Source organism: Histoplasma capsulatum, assembly GCF_000150115.1.
Source record: "Histoplasma capsulatum G186AR genomic scaffold supercont2.4, whole genome shotgun sequence".
In the NCBI taxonomy this organism is placed as follows: Eukaryota; Fungi; Ascomycota; class Eurotiomycetes; order Onygenales; family Ajellomycetaceae; genus Histoplasma; species Histoplasma capsulatum.
Genome location: NW_025544804.1, coordinates 2,429,454 through 2,452,155, shown reverse-complemented (window position 1 = coordinate 2,452,155; position 22,702 = coordinate 2,429,454). Strand labels below are relative to the sequence as shown.

The following is a 22,702-nucleotide window of genomic DNA, read 5'->3' as shown; positions in this document are numbered from 1 at the left end:
TCGCCTTGAGGTAGGTAGGATAGATAGAGCATGCCAAATTGTATTAGAGAAGCATCCGAGCGCGGATGGTTCTAGGTCCATCCGGGTACATCCGGCGTTTTTTCTGACTTGGAAACAATTTCATTACAATATCTTCGTAACCAACTGGAGGGACCAGTGAACATCTGATGCAAGCTTTGGAGTGAAGTTTGGTATATCCAGCCTGCCACAATTCATTGGAAAGTGAACCGGTGCGCGCATCGGAAAGGCTTCCGAATATGCTACGCACCTGTGGAACGCATGGGAAGTTGCCAAAATAGGTGACACCCAAAGTGATATTGTCATAATATCATTCCCATGAGTCCCTGTGCGCAATGAGATAATTGTTGACAAATTGCTTTGAGGGCTGTCTAGGGTGAATGCTAATGGACCGTTGTTGTTCTACACCAATGTTTCGTGGCAGATGCAGAGCGAATCGGTTAGCTATGATCCCCTTACGCTCACTGAGGGGGTGGGATTGTCAGGGGCGCGGGCGCTGACAGAAATTTTTCGCGATTGGAAGAGTCGATTCAGAAATAGCGCAATGAGAGGAACGCCATTCGTGCGCAATGAGTGCATGGTGTAATTCCTTGCGGGAAATTTGCTGCAGCTGCCTGTTTCGTACGCCAACACGACATCTTGGATATAAAGACCAGGAATATTGCTAATCAATAACGAGGTTTCGGTTCTAAGATATTTGAATCATGGATTGATGCAGCCCTCGTTTGGCTCACGGGGGGCTGGGCCTGCTATCGATTTCATTCCTAGACCAAGGCAAAAGCCGAAATGGTATAGATAAGTTTTCGGAGGCTGCGGGGTGGGCCTGATATCGAAATGATCCTTGCCAAATGGCATAGTAAAATGAAGCATTGGCAACAACGCTTGAGCAGACAATTTCAATGGATGCCCACTGCAGTCTCGCCAAATTATAGTTCCTTCCGTTAGCATCTGATACGTCCTAATGTCCAATTCTCCGAACAGATGGAATACGTACTAGAGAACGTGTTGACTGAGCCACCGATTGACTTAATATAAGAGGCAGCCGCGTAACCGTAATTGCAACAACCAATATTCCGACTAGGAACAAAAGGGTTAATTGCAACTTTCTATACAGGAATTAGAAAAATTAAACGATATTGGAGTTCTTCAATAGGCCATGGACTTCAGTACCTACGCTTGAAAATCAAGGGATGTCATTCTCCAGAGCATTGGGATGGGGAAAAGAATCAAAGCAAGATCGGTTGCGATGTTCAAGGTGCCCATTGTGAGCAAATTAGCCATGCCTTTCCGACATGGATCTAAATTGGGGTAACAGGTTTAGATATGACCTAAAATGGGCCAGATCCGATGATATCAATTTCGAGACCACTTACGGTGCAGGTGTTCATGACTCCAAAACCTATATGGAAACTATTATCAGTATGGTTTATCCAATAACTGAGAAAGTGGGCGTCTTACATGTACAATGGCTGACATTCAAACAATGTCGCTACCAGGGTAGCAAAGAAAGTTGACACAATGAAAGCCCGCAGGAACTGGAGAGAGTAATGGACTTTGTTGGATCCAGTTTCCAGTCGCTTATAGAATCGTAGCAAGCAAAGTTTCATGGACCAGAGACTGAAATAAGACAAACATTAGATGATATAAATAGAATTTAAACCATCTTTCCACCGACTAATATCTTGCCCAGGTCCAGTAAATTCAATATCCTGCTAGATGAAGAGGAAGAGAAAGAAAACTCACAAAAGAGCATAGAATACGCGACCGACCAAGAGGAGTTTTTGTGATAACGCTTGGTCATCTCTTGACGGAGAGAGTCTCAGATCAAAAACCCTGATCATAGCAACAGTACGGCATATGAGGGGGAATAATGCGAATGCCATCCAGCTATCGTCGGGGCCCCATGATCGATTTGAAGACTTGATCATATCGCACTTTGCGAGCAATCGGTAGCCACCTCGAAATAGAATTTGAAGAGAACTGAGCACAGCACAAACGACTATCTGTGTGGCTTCTGAAGTCCATCTCATTGACGTTGCTGGCAAGAGGCTAGAGAAGCAAGAAAAACTGATATCTGACTCTGTGCATTGCCTTGGACAAGCTTCAGTTCAGCACCCAACAACTCGAGAATGAATGAATAATGGATATCTGAGTACGCAAAACAGGGCACATCGGAAACAGAAAATGGTTGGATTTTTCAAGAGCTGGGGTTTTCTATTGTTTTTTCAACCCGGGTATAGCCCTGCACTTGGTGTATTCGTTTCCACAAGGGCAGAACAGAAACGCGATTGGTAATCGGCAGGTTGTATGAAGGGACCATTGACAGTACTCATGTCGAAAACGATGTGGGACCTTGTATGATGGTGAATTTCTCCCTTTAAAGGTCCCGCGACAGTTTCGGTTGAACATCTTGGAGGACACCCAACGAGTCGCCATCTCTCAAACAAGTCTTCGTTCAATGTATTCACGGGGTTGGAGACAATTTTAGCTTACTCCCGCAAAGCAAAGTACAGGCGCATATAAAATGTGCTGCCACATCCCGAACTTGACCACGAAGCGTTGTAATTTCGCGAGGAACAACCCCGAAGCTGCATTGGAGGGTTGCTGTCCAACATGGCTGGCTGCCGACGGGTGTTATATTGTGGTGCAAAACCAGGGTTCACCGTACCAAAACACTGCGTACTGCCGCAAAATCAAATCCATGTATATCATCATTTTATCATCAAATTCGAGTTTACTATTTAATATGGCGCCCCAACTCAGTGATCTCACCCTCAAATGAGATTATATGTTTTGGGAGAACGGTTTCAAATCATACCGTCTGTGGAATATTATCCGATCATGGTATTGAATTAATAAAAATATTCGTCTCTATGCAACGCTTTAGTTGGAGCTAGAAGTTTATATTGTACGCGTGTTACATACCAGTTGGCAACAGATTGGGTGAGTTTAGGGGCTTACTACCTAAAGCTTAGCTGTTATGTTAGGCATCAAGACCCTATAATCTATGGTTGCAAGGACCGGGTTTATTTGGGCTTGGGTATTGAGGTTTCCATTGAAATTTTCTAGTGCGTGCAAAGACCTCTATTCTATATATCATACGGAGTATGCAGAACTTCTTTCCGGGTGAACATACAGTGTATTATAATGAAACTGTTATGACATTCGAGGCGGCTCTTACGCAATACCGCACACCATTTCAACTACACGCAGGTATTCCAGCATTTTCATTGATTCACTTAAATATTAGTGCCGCTAACTCAAGATTATCCTGATGTGAATGCGAAATTTTTGTATGATTAATACCAATCTCTATATCAACCTACGCGGCGTTTCCAAGAACACTTTCAGGCACCATCACATTACACAGTCCGTCCGCAACCCAGCTTATATGCTAGGATAGTCCTTTCGACCCTGGAACAGCCCCATCCAGAGCTCACCGACCACAACTTTAATCACCGCATATGTGAATAAATTAGCACGAGGTAGATATTTCTATATCCGCGTATGTAGCGTAAAGGTGGACATGCATGCAATACGCCCCAAAACAAAAATATTGGGCCAAATCGCTGCAGGACCCATGGACCACCCGTATGGAACGGCTTCTGTACCCGAGCGGCCGAAGCCAATGGAGTGAGCATGCAGGAGCCCCTGCTGTTCTTCCGCAAGAAGGATTATTCCATGGTCTGTCCCCTCACAAAGCCGTAACGTTGCTGCACATCCAAGACATGACAAAAATGCCACTCGCCACCACGCCAATCCTACCATACTAATTTCGAGCCCTAGACCGTACTATGACCAAGCAAAACCCGGCCCAGTCGTGCGAGATGCGGATGGCACTGATTGCGCAATGCCATGGACTGTAGCCAGTACTGATGGATGTGGCGAACAATTGTTCAGCAGAATAATGGATGCCGGGAGCGTGAAGGTTCGTGATAAGACCTGCAAGAATAGCACTACAACAACCGAGATCCACACGAAATGCCAGTGCCTTGCACTGGTGGTGGAGATGTAGATTGACTTGACGAGATGAAAGGCACCCCTGCATAGGCGAGAGAGAATATCGAGAATTGTACCGCCCTGCCAATGATCCCTATAATCTATAATCAATGTTGCGAGGCCTACACTTTGTAGTAGCATTCCAGAGCCTCCTGTGAAAATGAACGGAAATTTCCGCGATGGACTCGAGAGATCTGCCGTGTCTAGCGTGGTGTGGATAGATAAAGAAGCCAGCGATTGTTAAATACTCTATGGGGTAGAAAATTTCCAGCTAGAATCAACAAGTCCAATCGGTTCGTTTCTCCTTTTTCCCCAACTCACGCCATCTGGATATCGAAAAAGGCTTACGCCAATGGCGTCCACAAAACGTTCGACGCCCAGATTCTGCAAGACGGGAGTACGTCCCTATGCTGGTGTGTTTTGTTCATACTCTCCTCAGGTTCATATTCGTGAGTATTTTCCGCTAGGTCTTCAGGCAAATCCACAGAACATTCTGAATCTTGGAAAGCAGGCCCGGAATCTTGATATGAAGGATGAGAAGAAGCCCAGTGGCCGGGAGATTACCCCCAGGAGCTGGCATATGAGCCCTAGCTTTCGCCGACTTCGTGCTCGAGTAATCGTTCCTTCTGGGCAAGGTTGCGTACCCCTCCAACATGGTTCAGGTAGACCTGTTTCCCCTTGTTGGGAAAATCGCCTGTGAAGCATATGTCGAAGAATTTCTGAAGCATGGGGTAGTACATGCCGGCTGCCCAGCTGTAGTTGGAAATGAGCAGATGTTCCAGATCGGTGACACGCCACCAGATACTTTTCATGACGGAGGTATGCCATGAATCAACGCCCCGAGTGATGAGGATAGCTTTGGCGTTTGAATGTACCTCCATGAGCTCCTTTGCAAAGGCGAAGGCAAGTCAGTCGCAGACAGCTTGTTGTTGAATTACCTGAGTTTTCGATATCGTGTATCTATGGCCCTGGAGGCGTGAGGAGGTCATATCTGGCAATGCTCCAGCAGCTGATCCCATTCGGGTGTTTGTTTCAACTGTTGAACCAATTGTTGTTTCAAGTTCGGGGAAAAAGGAGCATAACCAAGGCCCCAAGTAAGTAGTATGGAGGAAACCACAGACATATGAAGCGCCAGCTCTGTGTGTTAGTTATGTCATTGAAATCCCACATGATCTTCATGGCAATCTTGGATCCAGAGTGGACGACCTTGTGGTGGCTACAGAAGTTTGTTGTGTGCCAGTTCCCGACCACATCGGGATGGCGGAAACACGGTGCCGTAAAAAGGTGGAATAGAAGGGACGGGATAAAGAGGAAAAGATGAATTATAGGCATCTATGTCATTTTCGCTGCGTTTAAAAGGACAGTGAAGAGATTCAAGAGGAGAATGTACACGAAAATCGGGGTATTCTAAGCGAAGTCTTTGAAATTACATCAACCAGAAGCAGTGGAGGTAAGGGAAATGCAAACAAGAAGTATATACCCATTTATTCATTCAAGCTTATCCAGGTGCTCCAATCTTGTTAGCACAACCTGCTTGCTCGTTTCCTCAATCTCGCCAGCGAGAAATACCTCGTCGAGAATAGCATAGACCTAGAAGTATGTAAATTAATTAAAGATTAGCAACTCACTAATTCAGACCAGCAGACCGTTTTGCTCAAGGGCCTTGAACTATCTCAAAGTCCCAAACACGCAACGCGGACGTGTATGCCGATCTTGGCGCTATACCAACTAGCGGAACGAAAAACGCACCTTGTAGAAGTTGAAAACCAAATCAAGCTCACAGACATTGCCGAAAAACTGGTCTAAGACCTCCACGAAAAAGTGGATAGCTTCCAAGTATGCTAGTTCATTGTCGTTCGCATCGACACAGACACAGAAGAATAGACCGGCATATCTCCTATAAACGATCTTTGTGCTGCGACGGAACTCGACGAAGTTGGATTGATATTTTTGATCTCGAGGGGCAATGAGGCGGTGGACCTGCGAATAATGAGGATTTCAGATATGGAACTACGCTGGATGTTCGGGTTTGAGGTAAACGCGGCAAATTTGTTGGTGTGGGAAAATAAAAACGAACCTCTCCCTTTAATTTCACTTTCTCATCGTCCTAGTATCGGTTAGTTATAAATCAATATATGGGCTATTATGGATCGTGAAATCACTTACATTGTATGGCGCATACCACTTTGCCAGGCGAGTTTTGCCTCTTTGCTATGTCAGCGCAGTCCTTCATATAACGGTGACCTCCTGTCAAATTGAAAGGCCTACATACTGCCTGTTCTGGATAAGAATAAAAGAAAGAACCATGCCGCAAATAGATAGCTTGGTACCAAGCCTTTCCTTGGTTAATGCTTCATGGAGGTGCGCATGAGATATTGAGGTGTTGATTTCTCGGGTTGTTGAGAGCTTCAAATAAACATTCCATGGTTCGTGTCATTCTGCTAGAACTCTCCGCCTTTCTCCGCCTTTCAAATCTGGTTGAGCAAACATAAGCAAAACAATATCCGATTCTTAGGAATAAGCACCACGAAACAAAATATTCTCTCAAAAACTCCCAAGACATGAATCGATATCGTCCAAACTACACGTGCGCCCGTACAGAAAGTACACTTCATCCTCAGCAATCTATCATACAACTGACATATTTAAGCACATCCAAAAATACGCCGATATATTCGCCTTACAGTGTAGTTATCCGATAGGTGAGCATCCCATCCGCTGCCAGAAATTCTCTGCTTACCTTCCAAAATTAAAAATACCTGTAGTTTGTCAGATGCACACACGCCGCCCTTGACATTTTTTCGCGGGCGTGCCTGGTTCCTTGATTAAGTCTGAACATAGTAACGAAACAAAATAAGAAACAGGAATATATCGTGGATCCGACAGCGGAATCAGCAGAAACTTCGTCCCCACGGCTACCCATCACTCTCCACAGCCGAATCCCCATAGAAACTTCCATATGAACGCTCCGGATCTCCATTGTAAACAACAAACCAGCCAATCTCCGAATCAGGCGCAAGTTCGTCCCTAAGCTTTTTAAATACATCTGTCCCGGCAGTTGACAAGCCCGGGTCCTGCTGTAGGATGTCTTGCAGGCTCAATCCTAGGCCCGCACCAGATAGGGCGTTTGCGCCCATGGTCATTGTCTTTGCCGCGACATATGCATATGGCTGGCTCACGGCATCAGCGCTAAGATCCTCGGGATCGTACTGTTCAATAAGTTCGAGATCAGGGAGGTGAGTGAGGATATTAGAGTCAATGAGTTTGAATGAATTGAGTACTGCTGTCGTTGTGCTCGGATGCTGGAGATATTCGGCAGCGGCGTCGAGGATGTTGCAGAGGGTGATGTATGCACGTATGCCTGGGGCTAAGGGGTTGGCCGCTCTATTCCAACGGAAGCCATAGAGGATGTATGTGACCATCCTTATATGGAGTTGGTTAAGGGAAATAGAACTCGAAGCAAGGAGTTTTGGAGAGGTTAAGATGCCTTTGACAGGAGGTTCATCGAATTTTCGTTGAGGAAATTGTCTGCGAGGCTTGTTTCTTCATGTCGGCAGAGGGAGAGCAAGTAATGGTCATGTCAGGGATGGCAGTCCTGTCTCTTGGTGCGAAAGACTGTCCTCAAACTTGCATGATGTCTGAAATACAAGCGCGCCTCAATGGTGTGACATTTCTGTGCAAGTGAGCTGGAGATGATGGCGTAGAGGTGAGGTCACATGACTCCCTTGATACCCTTAAAATTGCGGGGTTCATGATCTGGGAAGATAATATCTATGCAGAATCCCCAGTTTTTAATAATATACGCCTGCTAAAAAGGATTGTCAATTTTTCATACATTAAAAAGTTAGGCATATTATGGCCACGAAATTGAACTTTAGGGAATTAGTGAGAGTGTAGCATATGACTGTCCATGTGTTCTGTAAGAGAGCCACTCAAAAGCCTGCCTTTATATGTAGTAGCTAGATTCAGTGTTCTTCATACATTCATAGAGCAGTAGAGTCTATGTTTGTTGGAGAATGAGCTTAGGAATCTCAATGGAGAAAGTCTCAAGACAGCTCTAGTTTCTATATTCAAATTGAAGATTAAAGTAGCTGGTTGATTTCACTCAGATAATTGTTCTATGAAGAGCTTTACGGAGAGCTCTAAGAAGGATGAAGAATGAAGAATCCGTGAAGATAGTCTTAATTGATGGAAAATCTATTACCAGGTTATTCCTGATATAGTTATTTTTTAATAATGGTATCATCAAAAATTGGGTGTCTACACACATTGCCGCATTTTCCACCGAGAATTTAGATCCAAGGTAATTCAGTATTATTCATATTTGTAGGGCGTTCGCAGCTATATGCTCTTTGTCCGCTGCAATTTCATGAATGTCATCAACAATTATGAGTAATTATATACACCATTGGCGGTAGCCTCTCCTTCCCTGAGGCCTTAACTGTTGGGAGTGTGGATCCGTTCGGCCCCTCTACTACCAGTATGACGCTGGTGGTGATCGAGCGTTTTTGGCCCAGTGGCCAAACATTAGCAAGCTCAAGGACTTTGCTCACGTTGTTCCTTGATATTTCGTGGACAAGCGTTAACGTAAGGCTAGAGTCAAGCGGATTCATATAGCTGGAAACTTTTGTACTCTTCCGGGTAGATATCGTCATCGTGATTTCCTATCTTCGGCTTCTCCGGTTCCAATGGTGGAAAGACTGTCAACCACGACAATATCGTCATCTGAATCGCCGTCTCCTCTAGTGCGCGGTTCCGATTTCTTTTGTCCGGAGTCCCTGATCCGCCTGTTCACCTCATCCAGATTATCATCCGTCATCGTAGACAAGGGTTTTTAAAAACGTATCGTGGAGAAAAGAACCAAAGCTGTTGGATCGCTTTACACTGCCGCGACTCTCACTTCTACTCCTGCTACTCGAATGGCTAGGGGGCATGCTTTTTAGTCGAGACGTATAGGAATCATCAGTAGGATTCTCATGAACAAGCTTTTCCGATTCGAAATTTGATAGGATTTCAGGACCGAAGGTATCAATTACCTCTATAACTTGGGTAGCCAGCGCTTGGCGCTCCGCTCGCAATTGAGTCAATGAGGAAGCTGATCTTGGGTTCAAAGCAACCAGCAGTGGAGGTAGAGATTTCAGGTCAACGCCTGTCTCGCCAATCCGTAGACCGGTGAGGGAGACTAAAAGCATAAGTCCGAAGAACAATATCGAAAATAACCACAGCGGAATGAAGTCGGGAATATAGTTCCTCGGATCAATCCACCAACCCACAACAAAACAGTAATACCCATCATGGGACAATAATTCAACCAAACAGTGGCGATAGCAGTATGCAAGGTATACAAACTTGGTGCTAGCCCCATTTCCACAATAATCTTCCAACTTCCGACAACGTCACGTCCTTCTAACTTAACAACGGAGGCTGCTAACGCACTACGTTGCTTTTTAAGGGACACGATTTTTGTAATGACAAAAACCGGCCAGAATAAAGCAATTGACGGAAGAGTGCCCACTGCTAGTGCGAGAAATTCACCGATTCGAAGAAGCAAGATGCCGAATACTACCCACCACGGCCGTTGCTCAACATCCCCCCACTCGACCTGGTGATCCCGTATACCTAAGGCCTTCAGTCGATCATTATAATCCGATACAGCTTTTTTTAAATGGACGACCTTGGGTTCATCCCTGAATCGTGTATAGCCTTTCAGAAGATTTCGGTTGAGTTCAATAACGACGGCTAAGGGGAGTTTCATACGTAGTGGCTTGTACAGTCTTCTTGTCGCTTGAATGACCATAAGGGTTTCACGATCAGGAGCTTGTTGAGTGACAGCAGCAAGTGAGCCATTAATTGTTTCCAGTAGTGACCCCACAGCATTGCGTTTGAGGTGTCCACCCATCTTGAACGCTTCGATTTGATCCGGGTGAACTTGAACTGGATTACCAAACTCTATAACGGCGCGGGAGCGAAATTTATTTGGATGGAAGTAATTCAAGCCGCAGGGGATTATAGAGAGGCCGCAGTCAGGTTGTCGTGCTAAAGTGCCTAGGGCAATTAAAGCCACACCAGCTTTCAACGGAAGTAAATTAGGACGATCATGGCTTCCTCCTTCGGGGAAGATTCCGACGCAACCGCCGTCGCAAAGTTCACGATACACAAGAGTCGAACATTCGACTTTGGTCAACAAACGGTGCAACATTAAATGGGGTCCCGTTGCGCAATCCATCGTAGAGAGGGTGGTCATTATCAAAGTCTTTGAATGGTCTTCGGAGCCGTAGCTCCTCGGGCCCAAGGATCTCAGCAATTACCTGCTGTTCGACATTCATTCTGCCCACCCTAGGTAAAACAATTAGACCCCCCTCCATGAACCGAGTGTTGGTGAAGTTCGTTCCTTGCCCGCGGACCAAAGTTGGATCATTTTCTGGATCAGATAGGCAAATCGTACCCTCTGCAGGCTTGACAAGATCCGTAGGCCTGACCACAGATACTGCTCCCATAAGGCGAGTCATGGTGCCAATATATGGGTCACGCATAGTTTTGTCTGCGGTGAGAAAAGAAGTGCAGCGGCCAGCATAGCACCTCACGTTGCGCATGAGCACAGCGGAATCGACGAATTGGTTGGCATGAGGGGCAGCGACAATTACCACCGGCCCGCTTTTGGGGATGCGCCATGCGCCTCGGGAGCAGATTTCGCGGGAGAAGATATCGAGACATAGAGCAAAAATCCATATCCCGAGGTCATAAACCCAAGGTACCCTGTAACTCTGGGTCATGACGAACAGGAAGGCTAGGGCACTTAGCACCTAGCTGGAGGACAAATGGAACGGCCAGCTGCAATATTAGATCTGCGCTCAGAATACAATTAGGGCGAGGAGTTGGCGATGCTTCTTATGGTTGCCCCCTCCCCCACACCCAGGCTTGTTGGAGGCTCAACAATCTAAAATAATAATATGTCCCTTGAAAACGTCCACAGGAAGGATAAGACTAAGCAATCCGCTAGATAGGCGCTAGGCCAGATATCTAACGAATCACAGTCTGGTGGAGAAGCCTGCAAGCATTTGCGGCAAGGGCATGAACTCCTGCGTCACATCACCCATGATGGAGGCAACGTCCCGCACGAAAGTAAGAATTGGTCAAACCTCAGTTCCGAGGTGGGCGTGCAAAAGAAATACATGAGGACACATTCGCGATAATTAAAACAGCATGGTGCTTTCCTGACATTATTCTAAAAGGGAAAAAAAATCTTCAAAAGAAAAGGGTTATATTATGCTGCTGGGGATTTTTGTATCAGGAGTTCATGGACTCGTTCCGTAATAAGCTTTCCAAATCTCGTCAAATGTCGCTTTGTTGATGGCAAACTGCCGAATATAAGCTCTTTCTAGATCATGGGTCTTTTTCCCAAGTAGAACCAAACTGTGCAAGGGTTTGCCCATATCAACATCACATAGCTCTTTCAAAGTCCCAACGGCAAGATGTTGGTCAGACGCACCAACACGCGCAGCACCTATAGCAAGGCTAGTCGGACCATACACACATTCTTTCCTCTCTTCCTCTATTTCCAGCATCTGCCTCGCACACTGCGCAACGGTCATGTATCTTGGTGGTTCGTATATTTTCCTCCCACGTGCCATATTCTCTAGTGACTGTTCTTTAACTTTGATATCGAGAAGCATCAAGGTATGAAACCCTAATTGAACGTTTTCCTTCACTCGGTCATAGAACGAAGATGGCTTCCATGTCTCTGTGAAAAATACCATACTAACGGTCTGGCCAAAATTATAAAGTTGGAGACCGGTGCAGCCTATCGCGGAGATAATCGAGGCATTTGGTATAGTTGACGTTTTGATGCCGAGTTCGCGGGCTCGCAAAACGAGGTCAGTGTGCGTTGTAGCCCTAATGTTTGAAATAAGTATTTTTAGCTCTCCACCGATAGCTTAAGATTTATGAAAGTGCAATTTTGAAGTGCGGCTGTACCCAAATGGATCCCCGACTACCAGAAACGCGACATCTACTTTATCAGCATCTTGCAGTATATCATCGCTTCCAGTCTCGACCAATTCGCGATCTGCTACAATGACAGAACGCCCATAAAAAGCTTCCTACTAATCAATCGCGTGCGTGTGTTAGTGCGTTAAACATCTCACTATTGTTTATTAAGGATAAAACATCACGCACTAGTTTTTCTTTATCAACAAGTAGGATGCTCGTATAAGCTTCAAGATACACTCGTTCGGCTTTTTTGACGATCTCTAATCCCCGGACAGTGATATCGGTCTCATCCGCCAGACCAAGCCCGACCAGATACAGCATGGTGACGGTGCTCTGAAACTGTGTTTGATGTGCTCGAACAGGAATGAAATTTGATATGCTTTTTGTTTAGCGTTGATCTTCAAGCGGGGCCAGCTGCTGAGATAATCAGATCCATGACGCCACATGGCGAGTTAGTTATCAATTCCCCAACCGCTGCGTGTTCTACGCTCTTCCTCATCTACCTTTTTATTGCACTGCAGTATCAGTTATTGGGGCCATGACCCAGAGACATCGACAGCTTGCTCTATCTGTTATCTTCCCCTCCCGAGTACTAAATTTGCGAACCTGTGAAGATGACGGAACGATCACCAAAGTACCGGCAGGAGATCCAACAGGTAAGACTTTAAATCCCTTCTGTGCTAGCTATCTGTGATGGCTTGGTGAAATGTCCAATATGGCCTGGTCCGCCGGTTTCACGGATGATATAGTCCTTCCAGTTTCGAGGAGTTGATTCCTGAGAGGATGCCCGGTGCCACAGCCCCTCGAGCTGAAAGACTAATCATCTGTGAAGAATCCCCGTTGCGACCTACCAGAGAAGTTTAGGGGTAGGGATCGGATAAGGGACGGATTCTAGAGCTATATTGTAAGGTGTATTGGAGCCATGGACTTTCGGTTCACTGGCTATTTCGTCTCTACGACCGAAGCCGGTCTATTTTTCCCCCAAGCAGTGCGCGGAGCTACCAACTTCCAGCTGAGCCTACAATCATTTGCTTGGTAATAGGCAGTTATAATACTTCCTTTTCTTATAAGCATGGGAAATGCGCTCAATTGGGGCCGTGACCATATTAGCAAAATTGGGAGACTTTCCCGACATTGTTTAGACACATTGTTGGCCACGACGTTTATAGGAATCGGGCCCGGACTAGGACCAAGATCAGAGCCAAGACGAAATTTTTCTTGATGGGTCAAAGAAAATCTACTAACATATTGGGCCAGATGATGTTTGTGTCCGGTGAGACAGCGGAACCGTCAGCTGAAACAACGACTCTCATTGAAGAAATTGTACGACAACAGGTTATTGAAATGGTGAGTGTTTGTTTCTCACACTTCTTCTTACTAGGTATTAAGCTCACCGATTTTAAGCTTAGTCGAAGTACTGCCCTCGCAGCGCGACGGGGCGTTCGTTCTATCTCTACGGATGATCTCATTTTTCTAATTCGCCACGACAAAGCTAAAGTATCACGGCTAAAGACTTTTTTGTCCTGGAAAGATGTCCGAAAAAATGTGAAAGACTCGGATGACAAGGGTGGTGCTGATGCAGCAGATTTTGGGGCCGGAGACGACCCTTTGGCTGGAGCAGGTGTTGCGGGTCCATCGGATGTTGCGGCCAAACCGAAAAATAAAAGGGCCAAAGTTGGTTTGCCTTGGGATCTCAACAACCTGTATTCGGTCCAAGTTCCTGAGCGTGAAGATGAAGAAGACGAAGAGGAGGAGGAACAAAATTATGCCACTCTGCAGCGCCTCGCAAACGCAGATGAACGGACAAAAAATATGACCCGCGAAGAGTATGTTTTCTGGTCGGATTGTCGACAGGCCTCATTTACATTTCGCAAAGCAAAGAGGTTTCGAGAATGGGCAGGTTTTGGAATCGTGACGGACTTTAGACCCAACGATGACATCGTCGACATTCTTGGCTTCCTCACTTTCGAAATTGTGCAAACATTGACGGAAGAGGCGCTGAAGGTGAAGGAGCAGGAGGATCGGGGTAAGAAAGGCCGTGGAGCCTCGGATGATGGTGAAAAGACCAAGAAGCGGAAACAAGAGACGGGGCTTTTCGACCCTCCAGAGGAGGGGAGGACTCCCATAGAGCCAAGACACATTCATGAGGCGTATCGCAAACTTCAGGCGATTCCGAATAAGGCGGTTGCGATGCTATTGCGCGGAGGACGAGCGCCGATGCGTACTCCTTTGCGACTTGTATGTTGCCCATTCTTGACGCTGGTGTTAATTGCTGATCGTTCTTGTGGACCTCGATGCTAATCATTCCCCCGTCTCACAGATTTGAAATCATTGCCCGAAAATTGCACGACACTGAAGATCTGTTAACACTGTATACTATTTTGGAGGCGTTCTTTGGAGCACGTGGTTTGCTAAGTTCTTGGGCCTCTGTGAGGTGGGAATTATACCCGGAAATTTGACGTTTCTACCTTGTTTGAGATGTGAATTTAACTGGGTGGTGCATTATTCGCTATATAGAGCAGATATGTTTAATTATCATCGTTATACCCGCTTGTGATTTACATCATGTTCGCTGTCTTACGAAAGACCACAATCGGAACGTAGATTTATCGTGTTGAGTATATGGGTATCTAACAAAACAGAGTTCCCTTGAATGCAATCGCCATTACATGTCTATAGCCGGAAAAGCAAGAGAGATAGTTAGCAAAATCTACATCCACCGTAACTCCCATTTCATTTTAATCCCTTGGTGGCATAGATATCAGACAACACGACCTGTATCTCCCGCAAGAATTTCGACACTTCCGTTTCCGTTCCAACAGTGATCCTTAGACATCCCTTACAGCCATCCTCATTCCCTCGAAACCGGACAACAACACCTTTCTTCTCGGCAAGAGCCTTATAGACCGCCAGGGCCATATCATTGCACGGCTTCCCTCCCTCTTCCGCTGGCCTATCAAGAACCTCAACGAGCAGGAAATTCGAATCCATGCCGCCTAGAAACCTTCCAATTCCAGGGACTTTCGGCAACTCTGAAATCAGCCTATCCCGCTGTGCTAGAATCTTTTTCTTGTTCCTATTCATGAGTGCAACATTCTCCGTCGCCAGCGCAGCCTTTGCCAACGCACTGGTGGGACTGGAGATGTTATATGGAGCCTTCAAACTATTCAACAGCCGCGCGATTTCAGGACTCGTAAACGCCGCGCCCAGTCTGATGCCCGCAAGTCCAAATGCTTTGCTCAGTGTCTGCATTACAACTAAATTAGGCCACTCCGCCACCCACTCCGCGAGGCTTGAGCCCTCAGGAGCAAAGTCGATGTAAGCTTCGTCAACCACAACCACACCATTCCATGTTGGGTGCTCGAGGACCTTTTGGATATCATCTTTTCGGATTAGATTTGCTGTGGGATTGCCGGGAGAACAAATGTACACCAGTTTTATGGAAGGGGTGGACGATAATACTTCGTTGATGGCTTCAGGGCGGAGACGAAAGTTGTTGGAAGTGTCAAGGGGAACTTTGACGATGCTGATGTCGTTTATTTGCGCACTGACTGAATACATGCCATATGTTGGCGGGCACGTGAGGATCTGGTCATGGCCTGGTGTGCAGAAGCAGCGGAGAAGGGCATCAATGACTTCATCGGAGCCCACGCCGACAAAAAGCCTATCCGGAGTCAAAGTATTTTGTGTATGAACGTGTGTGTTTCGCAAATTGCACAGGAGTTGTTTGAGTTCGATTTGATGGCTATTGTAGAAAAATTTTGTCAGAATTGGAGAGGAATTGTGAAATATGGGATCGGATGGGAAATGCGCACGGATCAGGATATCGGTTTAGACCCAAGAAGTCGATATCTGGGAAAGATGAATTCTCGCTGGCCGTCGCTGTTGCCGCCGACAATCCCTTCTGAATTCTTCCCTCAGAATTCAAGACTAGACCTGGGCCATACGCATTCTCATTCGCATCTAAGAGTACATTTGTTCCATCGTCTTTGTAGTCACTGACTCATTCGCAGGTTAGCTGTTTATGAGCTTCATGGCCTTGGATCTGGAGGATGAGGTTGGATAGCTTACTCTCTTGCGCAACGATATGGCCGCAATTGAAGGATATTAGGCCTTGCACATTTTGAGAGGTCAAACGGGAGATTCTTGGCTGTCATGGTTGATGCTGGTGGAGTTGTTAGATAGTGAGGAAGGGGAAAATATTTATTCTTATCCGGAGTGGCGGGGTGAAGATTGAGTTTCTGAACGCAAATCGATGACTCGAAGAGGGGCAGGATAAAACACCCGTGAGGCCAAAACTAGTAAACTGTTGGGGTCATCATGGAGAAAGCAAATATGAGATAGGCACTCTGATATCTATTTTTATCATCGAACAATGGCTCTACTATGTCTATCTTAATAGATTTCTAGTATCTTTATCCATATCCCAAGCTACAAACGCCAAACTCCTTTGAGTATGCACATTCAGGGCCAAATTAATAGTAACATATAGGTATATAGTCTTCAAAAAGAAATTGCCTAGCTCACTCCTTTTTAGAATGACTGGCTGTAGCTTCTTCCGTCTCCTGTTTGGCGGAGGCGTACTTTTGTTGTTTCTCTTTCATATAACGCCATCCTCTTCCGAGGCCGGCGGTGAATAAGCTCTTTATGCTCTGGTTTGTACTAGGCCACGATATGGTCTTCCTGATGGACTTAGTTGCTTCGTCCTTGAGGTGTTCGTCAGCAGCAATCCTTTGCTCGAATACGCCTCCTACTCGACGATGGACACGTTCGGGGTCTTCGTCGTTGCTTTTCTCCATCATTTTCTCAAATTCCACTCTCGGAATTTGGTATCTTGACTGGAATTGGAAGTACAGCTTCTCACGGAAGGACTGAGGAAGTCTTCGAACCATATTTCCTCGTTTGAACGGGTCCATATCTTGAGCTAGCCAAGCGTCTACCTCCGGGTTATCCACCCAATCTAAGCGGGCGCATTGTGGGTCATTGAAAGCAACATTTGGCAACGTCTCGATCAAGGGAGCATATAAACGTCGAAAGTTGGTCATCTGCGAGGTTACAATGTTATTGACCTTACGCGGATCCTCCGAGGCAAAAGACATCCGTGGGTCACCCAGATAACTAATGCCCGCGATGGTGCTATACAGCTGCTGTTCGGTAAATTTCGGTGGTAGTAAAAGCAGTGCCACGCGGACTGCTGAAAGAAGGTTCACTTGGTTCGCAAGACGGACTTTTGGGTGGTCTCTGAGGATTTTCACCGGCTTCTGAAGCCGTCCCGCGAGGTAGAGTGAGTCCCAGTCACTAAGATCTTTACACAATGTGTCAATGTTAACAACCCCATATTTTATAAGAGTGCCATTCACAGTAACATAAGGATTGAAGTAAACGCCGGCTCCCCATTTTTCTTGGATCTGGGAGACAACATATGACCCTAGCGATCCTAGGCTAGAATAGTGGTCGCGATGCTGGTTCAAATTGAGGGCATGCCAATGCTGGCTATACGAGACACCAAATATAAAATCAATCATCTTCCCGCTGTTCCCTTGGCCTGTTTGAATGGCTTGTGGAGCAGCCGGATGGGAACTTTCAGCTGGAGTCGCAGATCTGTTGGACTGCGGGAATACGCCTGAACCGTATGCGAATGCATATCGGATTGGAGCTTTGAACTGCCACAATATCTGTCGTAGTGCCTCTTTAAACTCCTCGTTGATAATCATGTGCTGATTTACTCCGAAGTTTTTAGAAGGTAGCTCCGAAAATGTCGAGATTGTGAAGTCCGGATTGTCATACCAATTAGTGCCCGACTCAGACAGTGGAATGGATTGTCCGGAATTTGATGAGGCCGGAGCGACATTCGATGGCGAATTCAAATCTTTATGCGCAGCAGTATTGAATCCAGGAAGTGGTCCGCTATCGCGATCATGTGGGCTGGGGGACGACTCTGTGGAGAGAGGTCGGTAACATTTATAGCTGTATTGATCTGACGAAAGGGGTGGAATGAAGATGTGGAGGCGGGATGGTGCTGTAAGTCGCGGCCGTATCAGGAGGAACTATTGGGGGCCAGTTAAACCGTTAGTTTACGGGGGTACAATTATAATGGGGGTGGGACAGGGAAGTTATACCGGAAGATGGGATACGGCCATGTTGGGGAGACGATGGGGGGGACAGCACGAGCTGTAACAGTTCAAGCGAGAGCTACCATGGGCTTTCGATTTCGGTGAGTCACGGTCAAATAGAGCAAGGTAGAACTAAGCTGCAAAAGACAAGTCCAATATGGTATTTTCAGGTGAGAAAAAAGGACTGGAGGAGCAAAATGACTATCGGCTTCGGCGAACATCAACCCGTAGAAATGCTGACATAATTTGGTAATCATGTGATTATCCATCACCTGACTAGACCGCGTCGGCGCGACAACTCCCAAACAAGTCCTTGGGCAGAAGAATAAACAAACAGGATCCAAGCTTAATTATCCCCTTATTGCCTTCAAACTCTAGATCGATCATCCTCCCATAGAATTGAACGCACCCATGTTTGTCTATTAAAAAAAAAAAAAAAAAAAAATTTCGCCATGAGTACAATCGGAATGGAGACCGTCGCTGCTCGGCTCGCCACCTTTTATGCCACTCACGAATCGGCACCGAAGGGTAGAGTATCAAATGCAAAGGCTACAACGCACAGCGTCTGGCCCCATGAAAGACCATCACCCGAAGAGGTAGGTTTTAAAAGAAATTTCTCTTCCACAATTCCTTCTCTACTTCCCAACTAACTGAACCAAATTCCAGCTCGCACATGCCGGATTCTACTACAAGCCCACTCCTCTTAGCCCAGATAATGCCGCTTGCTTCCTTTGTGAAAGAGCCCTGGATGGTTGGGAAGAAGAAGATGACCCAGTCACAGAGCATCTAAGACACTCGAGTGAATGTGGATGGGCAATTATGATGGATATCGTGCGGCGGTCTTCGAACCCAGCAGAAATAGAAGATCCTACAAGCGCTAGAATCGTAGAGGCAAGGAGAGCGACTTTTTCGTCAATGTGGCCTCATGATGGGAAAAGGGGTTGGGTATGCAAAACGGAAAAGGTGCGTATCCATTTGAGAGGAGCCCTGGCTTTGTAGTTGCTAACATGGTATTCTTTTCCGCAGATGGTTGAAGCAGGCTGGTACTTTTGCGCCCATGAAGAGAGTGATGATTTCGTAAGCTGCGCTTACTGCAAGTTATCACTGGATGGCTGGGAGCCAAAAGATGATCCTTTGTGAGCAACTTGCGATCTAGCTGCACACGTCTTGAATTACTAACAGTAAAGCAGTGATGAGCACTATCGTAGATCTTCAGACTGTTCATTTTTTCATTTTGCGCTGAATAAACCAGTGAAAGCCACTCGTGCGAAGAAGACACGATCATCGAAGGCATCACGCCTGTCGACTCAATCAGTCGCTACAACCGCATCTGAGGCACCTGAGGTTGATTATGATGACGAAATGGATAACAGTAACATCTCTCATTCAGCTAACAAAACTTCAAAAATGACGAGAAAGACAACGAAATTGAAAGGGAAGAAAACAAAGACCAAAAAGGGAGATTTTGTTGAACCAAATCTGCAGGCAGATATGGAAGATAATAATGATGAAGCTCCGGAAACGTCCAGACCGAAAAGAGCAGCGAGGGGAAAGAAGAGAAATAGTGATGCAATGAATGAAGTTGAAGAAGGGCCAAATGAAAAGGATGATACGATTGGATCAGAGCCACCTTCTAAAAGACGAGCCACGAGGTCAGAGAATATTGTGGCGAACCATGTTGTGAACTCGGACATCAAAACAGTGGAATTGCCAGTTGCTGATGAGAAGTCTATGCATGGAGAAAAACAACCCTCGCGAAAACCACGAAAATCAAAGCGAGCTTCCTCAACAACAAGGAAACCACCTACAGCTCCTAAAGGTTTAAGATCTAGGATTCCCGACGATGACGAGATTGACGCCCAACTAGAGGCGGATCTCGTCGCGGGCATTGAAGCTGATGAAAGAGCAGTATCTGAACCTGAGCAAACAGACGGACACTCCGCGAGCAAACAGAATCGTTCAACAGCACCTGTTGCATCGGTTCAGCCAGCGGCATCTTCGATTATTAATACCAGTGATTTTGAAGAAGAGCCGGATACTAAGACCCAGAGAATCCAACGTAAAAAGAACTTGGGCAAGAAGAAGCCCGCAGCTCGGAAAAACTCCCGTGCCCAAGTTCAACAAGAACCTGCCAACCCAGATATTCACGAAGCTAAGATTAAACATAAACCTATAGCTGATGCTATATGGGGTGGCCTCGAGCAGCAGACAGGAGGCAATGTGGAGATGGAAGACGCACTTATCCCCAAGGATCAGGAGGATGAGAGCTTTGAAAATCACCAACCGAAACCTGTCCCTAAAAGACCTGGGCGACCTAAGGGCTCCACCGGGAATTCGAAGAAGCAAAATCAGCAACTGCAAAATGAGATTCCAGTTTCTGAAGAGACTACTCCTATCCCATCTTACCTCCACGAACCTCCCGTCCAAAACAAAACGATAAATGAAAGTCACAATAAGGCGCTTAAAATATCGGGTACAAGCCCTAGCGGCAAGGAACCGCAAGCAGGTCCAGAAACTCAAACGTCAACCAATGTACCACGGAAGGTCGCGTTTAAAGCATCCGGAAATAATGATACATCATTAAAGCGGAGTGGTACCCAACAACGATTGAATAACCCAGGAATGTTTGAGCGCGCATCGGACCGGATAGTTCAAGTCTCTCATAACCCAATTTCGCCAAGTGCACGGGTGAATGAGTCCACGCCGTCTCCATCCCCGCAATCGTCCGATGCAGAGAACAGGCCACCCTCAAGCCGACCAAATACCCGACCCACCTCGTCATGTGTTTCCAAACCACAGGCAACTTTTGTTGTGCCCCTTGCGACAAGCACACCTATCACTTCACCGTCAAAAACATATGCACAGTCTGGTCAGCTAATTACCTCCCATCCTTGGAGTCCCGTTGACCCAGATGAAATTTTCCTCTCGGATTCGATCAGTAAAGAGAATGTGAATATCAATGATATTCTTCACGCCGTTAGAGGGGACCTAACAAGCCCAGAGAAACAGATGACCGTGGAAGAATGGATCATGTGGAATGCAAAAAATGGAGAAGCTAAGCTGCGAAGTGAATGCGAAAGATTGGTTGGAATTTTTGAGCGAGAAGGGGGAAAGGCTATGATGGCTCTTGAAGGGATCGAATGCACTGAATGAGTTCAATGTCATCAATGCGGCGTTTTTCGGCGCAGATTTTGGGCCAGAAACACTGAGCCAATATTCCTTTTGCTCTTTTGTTCGTTTAGTTCATTTCCAAGCAAAGCGTCATGGAGTTCAAAATGTTCCCCTATTTTTTCATCCTTTACCCGCCGGGTATACGTCCATGTATATAGAGCATAACAAGTTAAGCAACCACAACGCCGGGGTATAAATAAACACGATTGAGAAATCCTAGTCCCAAAAAATGAGAAAGAAAGATACTACCCTCACTCCACTTTACGAAATAATTCCAAGTCTACCCTCCCAACTATCCTCCTGTTTAACTCCCCCCTTCCTCCGCTTTTCATTCCGTTTCCTTCTCCGCTCCTCCCTTTCCCTGGCCTCCTCCTCCTCTCTCGTCTTCAGCCTCTCCCCAAGGTCTAATTGGCCCGCTTTCCGGTCCTCCTCCTCTTGCATCCTCTTTTTATGGGACAGCCACCTCAGCCTATTCCGCACGTCCTCCAGAGTAGCTACCACAACCTCCCCACTCTGGCCCGTCGCAATGAGATGCTGCTTGCTATTCAAATGCTCAACAAATTGTATATTATCCTTGTAGGTCAGGTTGCATTCCGGGCAGTAGAAGCCTGCTCCACGCCCTCTTTTGCCTATGGCGGACCCTGCGGGAATAATAGTGGTCTTGCCGACCATTGACGCGACATTTAGTCGGTCGGATCGGGAGCTTGTTGCTTCGAGAGCGCTGAAGTCGACGGGCGCATGATATTTCTTCCCCGCTAGTTTGGCATCGTAGCGAGCTTTGGACTCTTCTTTCTTCCTGGCTTCTTCGGCAGCGGCCTTTTTGGTATATTCTTCGCGATCCCACGTTTTGCGGAAGGAGGTGTCTGAGGAAGGGGTTCCGTATGCGGATTCCTTCCTAGGAGGGTCTGGCATTGTGAGCGAGATGGAGATGTGGCGAAGAGGAGATGAAATTATGGGTGGCTCTGGAATTATTTCCTCTTTTTCCCTCAATAGAAAATATGGCTCTGAGGGTGTTTCAGATTTCAACAGGGCCTTTTAGGGGTGTGGTGATTCTCGCAGACCTTTCCAAAATTACCAGGCTAGGGCAAAAGAGCTCAATCACCACCAGCGCCATGATGTTATGGATGGATATCTCTCGAGGTCCATCCCACGTGACCTACGCATTTCCATGTTTCCACTAGTTCGATAGCCAGATAAAAGCAACAATACATTTTACGATTGAACGGTGCTCAAAATATCTTAACAGAGCTCAAGTTTTTGTCAAGAAACTTTGAACCGTGTTCAGCTCAAAATTTGAGTTCTATCAGAGCTTCAAACTAGATTTTTTTTATAACGAGTAACTACTAGTAACCATGCACTGGCAGGCAAGTTAACCTCTTGACCAACAAGCTCATACACAATAACATCCGCTG

At 46.2% G+C, this 22,702-nt stretch overlaps 12 protein-coding genes across 12 annotated transcripts; 3 read left to right on the top strand and 9 right to left on the bottom strand.

Annotated features, from left to right (window-relative positions):
• Positions 1-43: 43 nt before the first annotated feature.
• On the bottom strand, positions 44-1,946 carry HCBG_03873 (uncharacterized protein; the record flags this gene model as incomplete). Its single annotated transcript, XM_045430922.1, has 7 exons — positions 44-164; positions 269-420; positions 478-682; positions 753-928; positions 1,392-1,417; positions 1,493-1,635; positions 1,762-1,946. 7 exons carry the CDS (start codon positions 1,944-1,946, stop codon positions 44-46), a joined length of 1,008 nt encoding a protein of 335 aa, XP_045289065.1.
• A 1,598-nt stretch (positions 1,947-3,544) lies between these two features.
• HCBG_03872 (uncharacterized protein) lies at positions 3,545-4,033 on the top strand (the record flags this gene model as incomplete). Its single annotated transcript, XM_045430921.1, has 2 exons — positions 3,545-3,651; positions 3,805-4,033. The coding sequence occupies 2 exons, from the start codon at positions 3,545-3,547 to the stop codon at positions 4,031-4,033; spliced, it is 336 nt and encodes a 111-aa protein (XP_045289064.1).
• Positions 4,034-4,604: 571 nt separating this feature from the next.
• On the bottom strand, positions 4,605-5,006 carry HCBG_03871 (uncharacterized protein; the record flags this gene model as incomplete). Its single annotated transcript, XM_045430920.1, has 2 exons — positions 4,605-4,904; positions 4,956-5,006. The coding sequence occupies 2 exons, from the start codon at positions 5,004-5,006 to the stop codon at positions 4,605-4,607; spliced, it is 351 nt and encodes a 116-aa protein (XP_045289063.1).
• Positions 5,007-5,505: 499 nt separating this feature from the next.
• Positions 5,506-6,324, bottom strand: HCBG_03870 (clathrin coat assembly protein ap17; the record flags this gene model as incomplete). The annotated part of the gene is made up of 5 exons (XM_045430919.1): positions 5,506-5,607; positions 5,767-5,997; positions 6,095-6,124; positions 6,184-6,223; positions 6,290-6,324. The coding sequence occupies 5 exons, from the start codon at positions 6,322-6,324 to the stop codon at positions 5,506-5,508; spliced, it is 438 nt and encodes a 145-aa protein (XP_045289062.1).
• Positions 6,325-6,932: 608 nt separating this feature from the next.
• Positions 6,933-7,439, bottom strand: HCBG_03869 (uncharacterized protein; the record flags this gene model as incomplete). The annotated part of the gene is made up of 1 exon (XM_045430918.1): positions 6,933-7,439. The coding sequence occupies one exon, from the start codon at positions 7,437-7,439 to the stop codon at positions 6,933-6,935; it is 507 nt and encodes a 168-aa protein (XP_045289061.1).
• A 1,177-nt stretch (positions 7,440-8,616) lies between these two features.
• HCBG_03868 (glycerol-3-phosphate O-acyltransferase) lies at positions 8,617-10,790 on the bottom strand (the record flags this gene model as incomplete). The annotated part of the gene is made up of 4 exons (XM_045430917.1): positions 8,617-8,804; positions 8,918-9,199; positions 9,307-10,086; positions 10,175-10,790. The coding sequence occupies 4 exons, from the start codon at positions 10,788-10,790 to the stop codon at positions 8,617-8,619; spliced, it is 1,866 nt and encodes a 621-aa protein (XP_045289060.1).
• A 522-nt stretch (positions 10,791-11,312) lies between these two features.
• Positions 11,313-12,327, bottom strand: HCBG_03867 (diphthine synthase; the record flags this gene model as incomplete). The annotated part of the gene is made up of 3 exons (XM_045430916.1): positions 11,313-11,910; positions 11,992-12,116; positions 12,193-12,327. The coding sequence occupies 3 exons, from the start codon at positions 12,325-12,327 to the stop codon at positions 11,313-11,315; spliced, it is 858 nt and encodes a 285-aa protein (XP_045289059.1).
• Positions 12,328-12,928: 601 nt separating this feature from the next.
• On the top strand, positions 12,929-14,332 carry HCBG_03866 (transcriptional regulator SPT3; the record flags this gene model as incomplete). Its single annotated transcript, XM_045430915.1, has 4 exons — positions 12,929-12,994; positions 13,264-13,353; positions 13,411-14,244; positions 14,327-14,332. The coding sequence occupies 4 exons, from the start codon at positions 12,929-12,931 to the stop codon at positions 14,330-14,332; spliced, it is 996 nt and encodes a 331-aa protein (XP_045289058.1).
• A 348-nt stretch (positions 14,333-14,680) lies between these two features.
• Positions 14,681-16,163, bottom strand: HCBG_03865 (histidinol-phosphate aminotransferase; the record flags this gene model as incomplete). Its single annotated transcript, XM_045430914.1, has 3 exons — positions 14,681-15,751; positions 15,822-16,004; positions 16,078-16,163. The coding sequence occupies 3 exons, from the start codon at positions 16,161-16,163 to the stop codon at positions 14,740-14,742; spliced, it is 1,281 nt and encodes a 426-aa protein (XP_045289057.1).
• A 366-nt stretch (positions 16,164-16,529) lies between these two features.
• HCBG_03864 (MMP37-like protein) lies at positions 16,530-18,294 on the bottom strand (the record flags this gene model as incomplete). Its single annotated transcript, XM_045430913.1, has 2 exons — positions 16,530-18,053; positions 18,126-18,294. 2 exons carry the CDS (start codon positions 18,144-18,146, stop codon positions 16,530-16,532), a joined length of 1,545 nt encoding a protein of 514 aa, XP_045289056.1.
• A 277-nt stretch (positions 18,295-18,571) lies between these two features.
• On the top strand, positions 18,572-21,272 carry HCBG_03863 (survivin; the record flags this gene model as incomplete). The annotated part of the gene is made up of 4 exons (XM_045430912.1): positions 18,572-18,715; positions 18,786-19,082; positions 19,146-19,255; positions 19,310-21,272. The coding sequence occupies 4 exons, from the start codon at positions 18,572-18,574 to the stop codon at positions 21,270-21,272; spliced, it is 2,514 nt and encodes an 837-aa protein (XP_045289055.1).
• Positions 21,273-21,551: 279 nt separating this feature from the next.
• On the bottom strand, positions 21,552-22,202 carry HCBG_03862 (U4/U6-U5 snRNP complex subunit SNU23; the record flags this gene model as incomplete). The annotated part of the gene is made up of 1 exon (XM_045430911.1): positions 21,552-22,202. The coding sequence occupies one exon, from the start codon at positions 22,200-22,202 to the stop codon at positions 21,552-21,554; it is 651 nt and encodes a 216-aa protein (XP_045289054.1).
• Between the last annotated feature and the right edge of the window lie 500 nt (positions 22,203-22,702).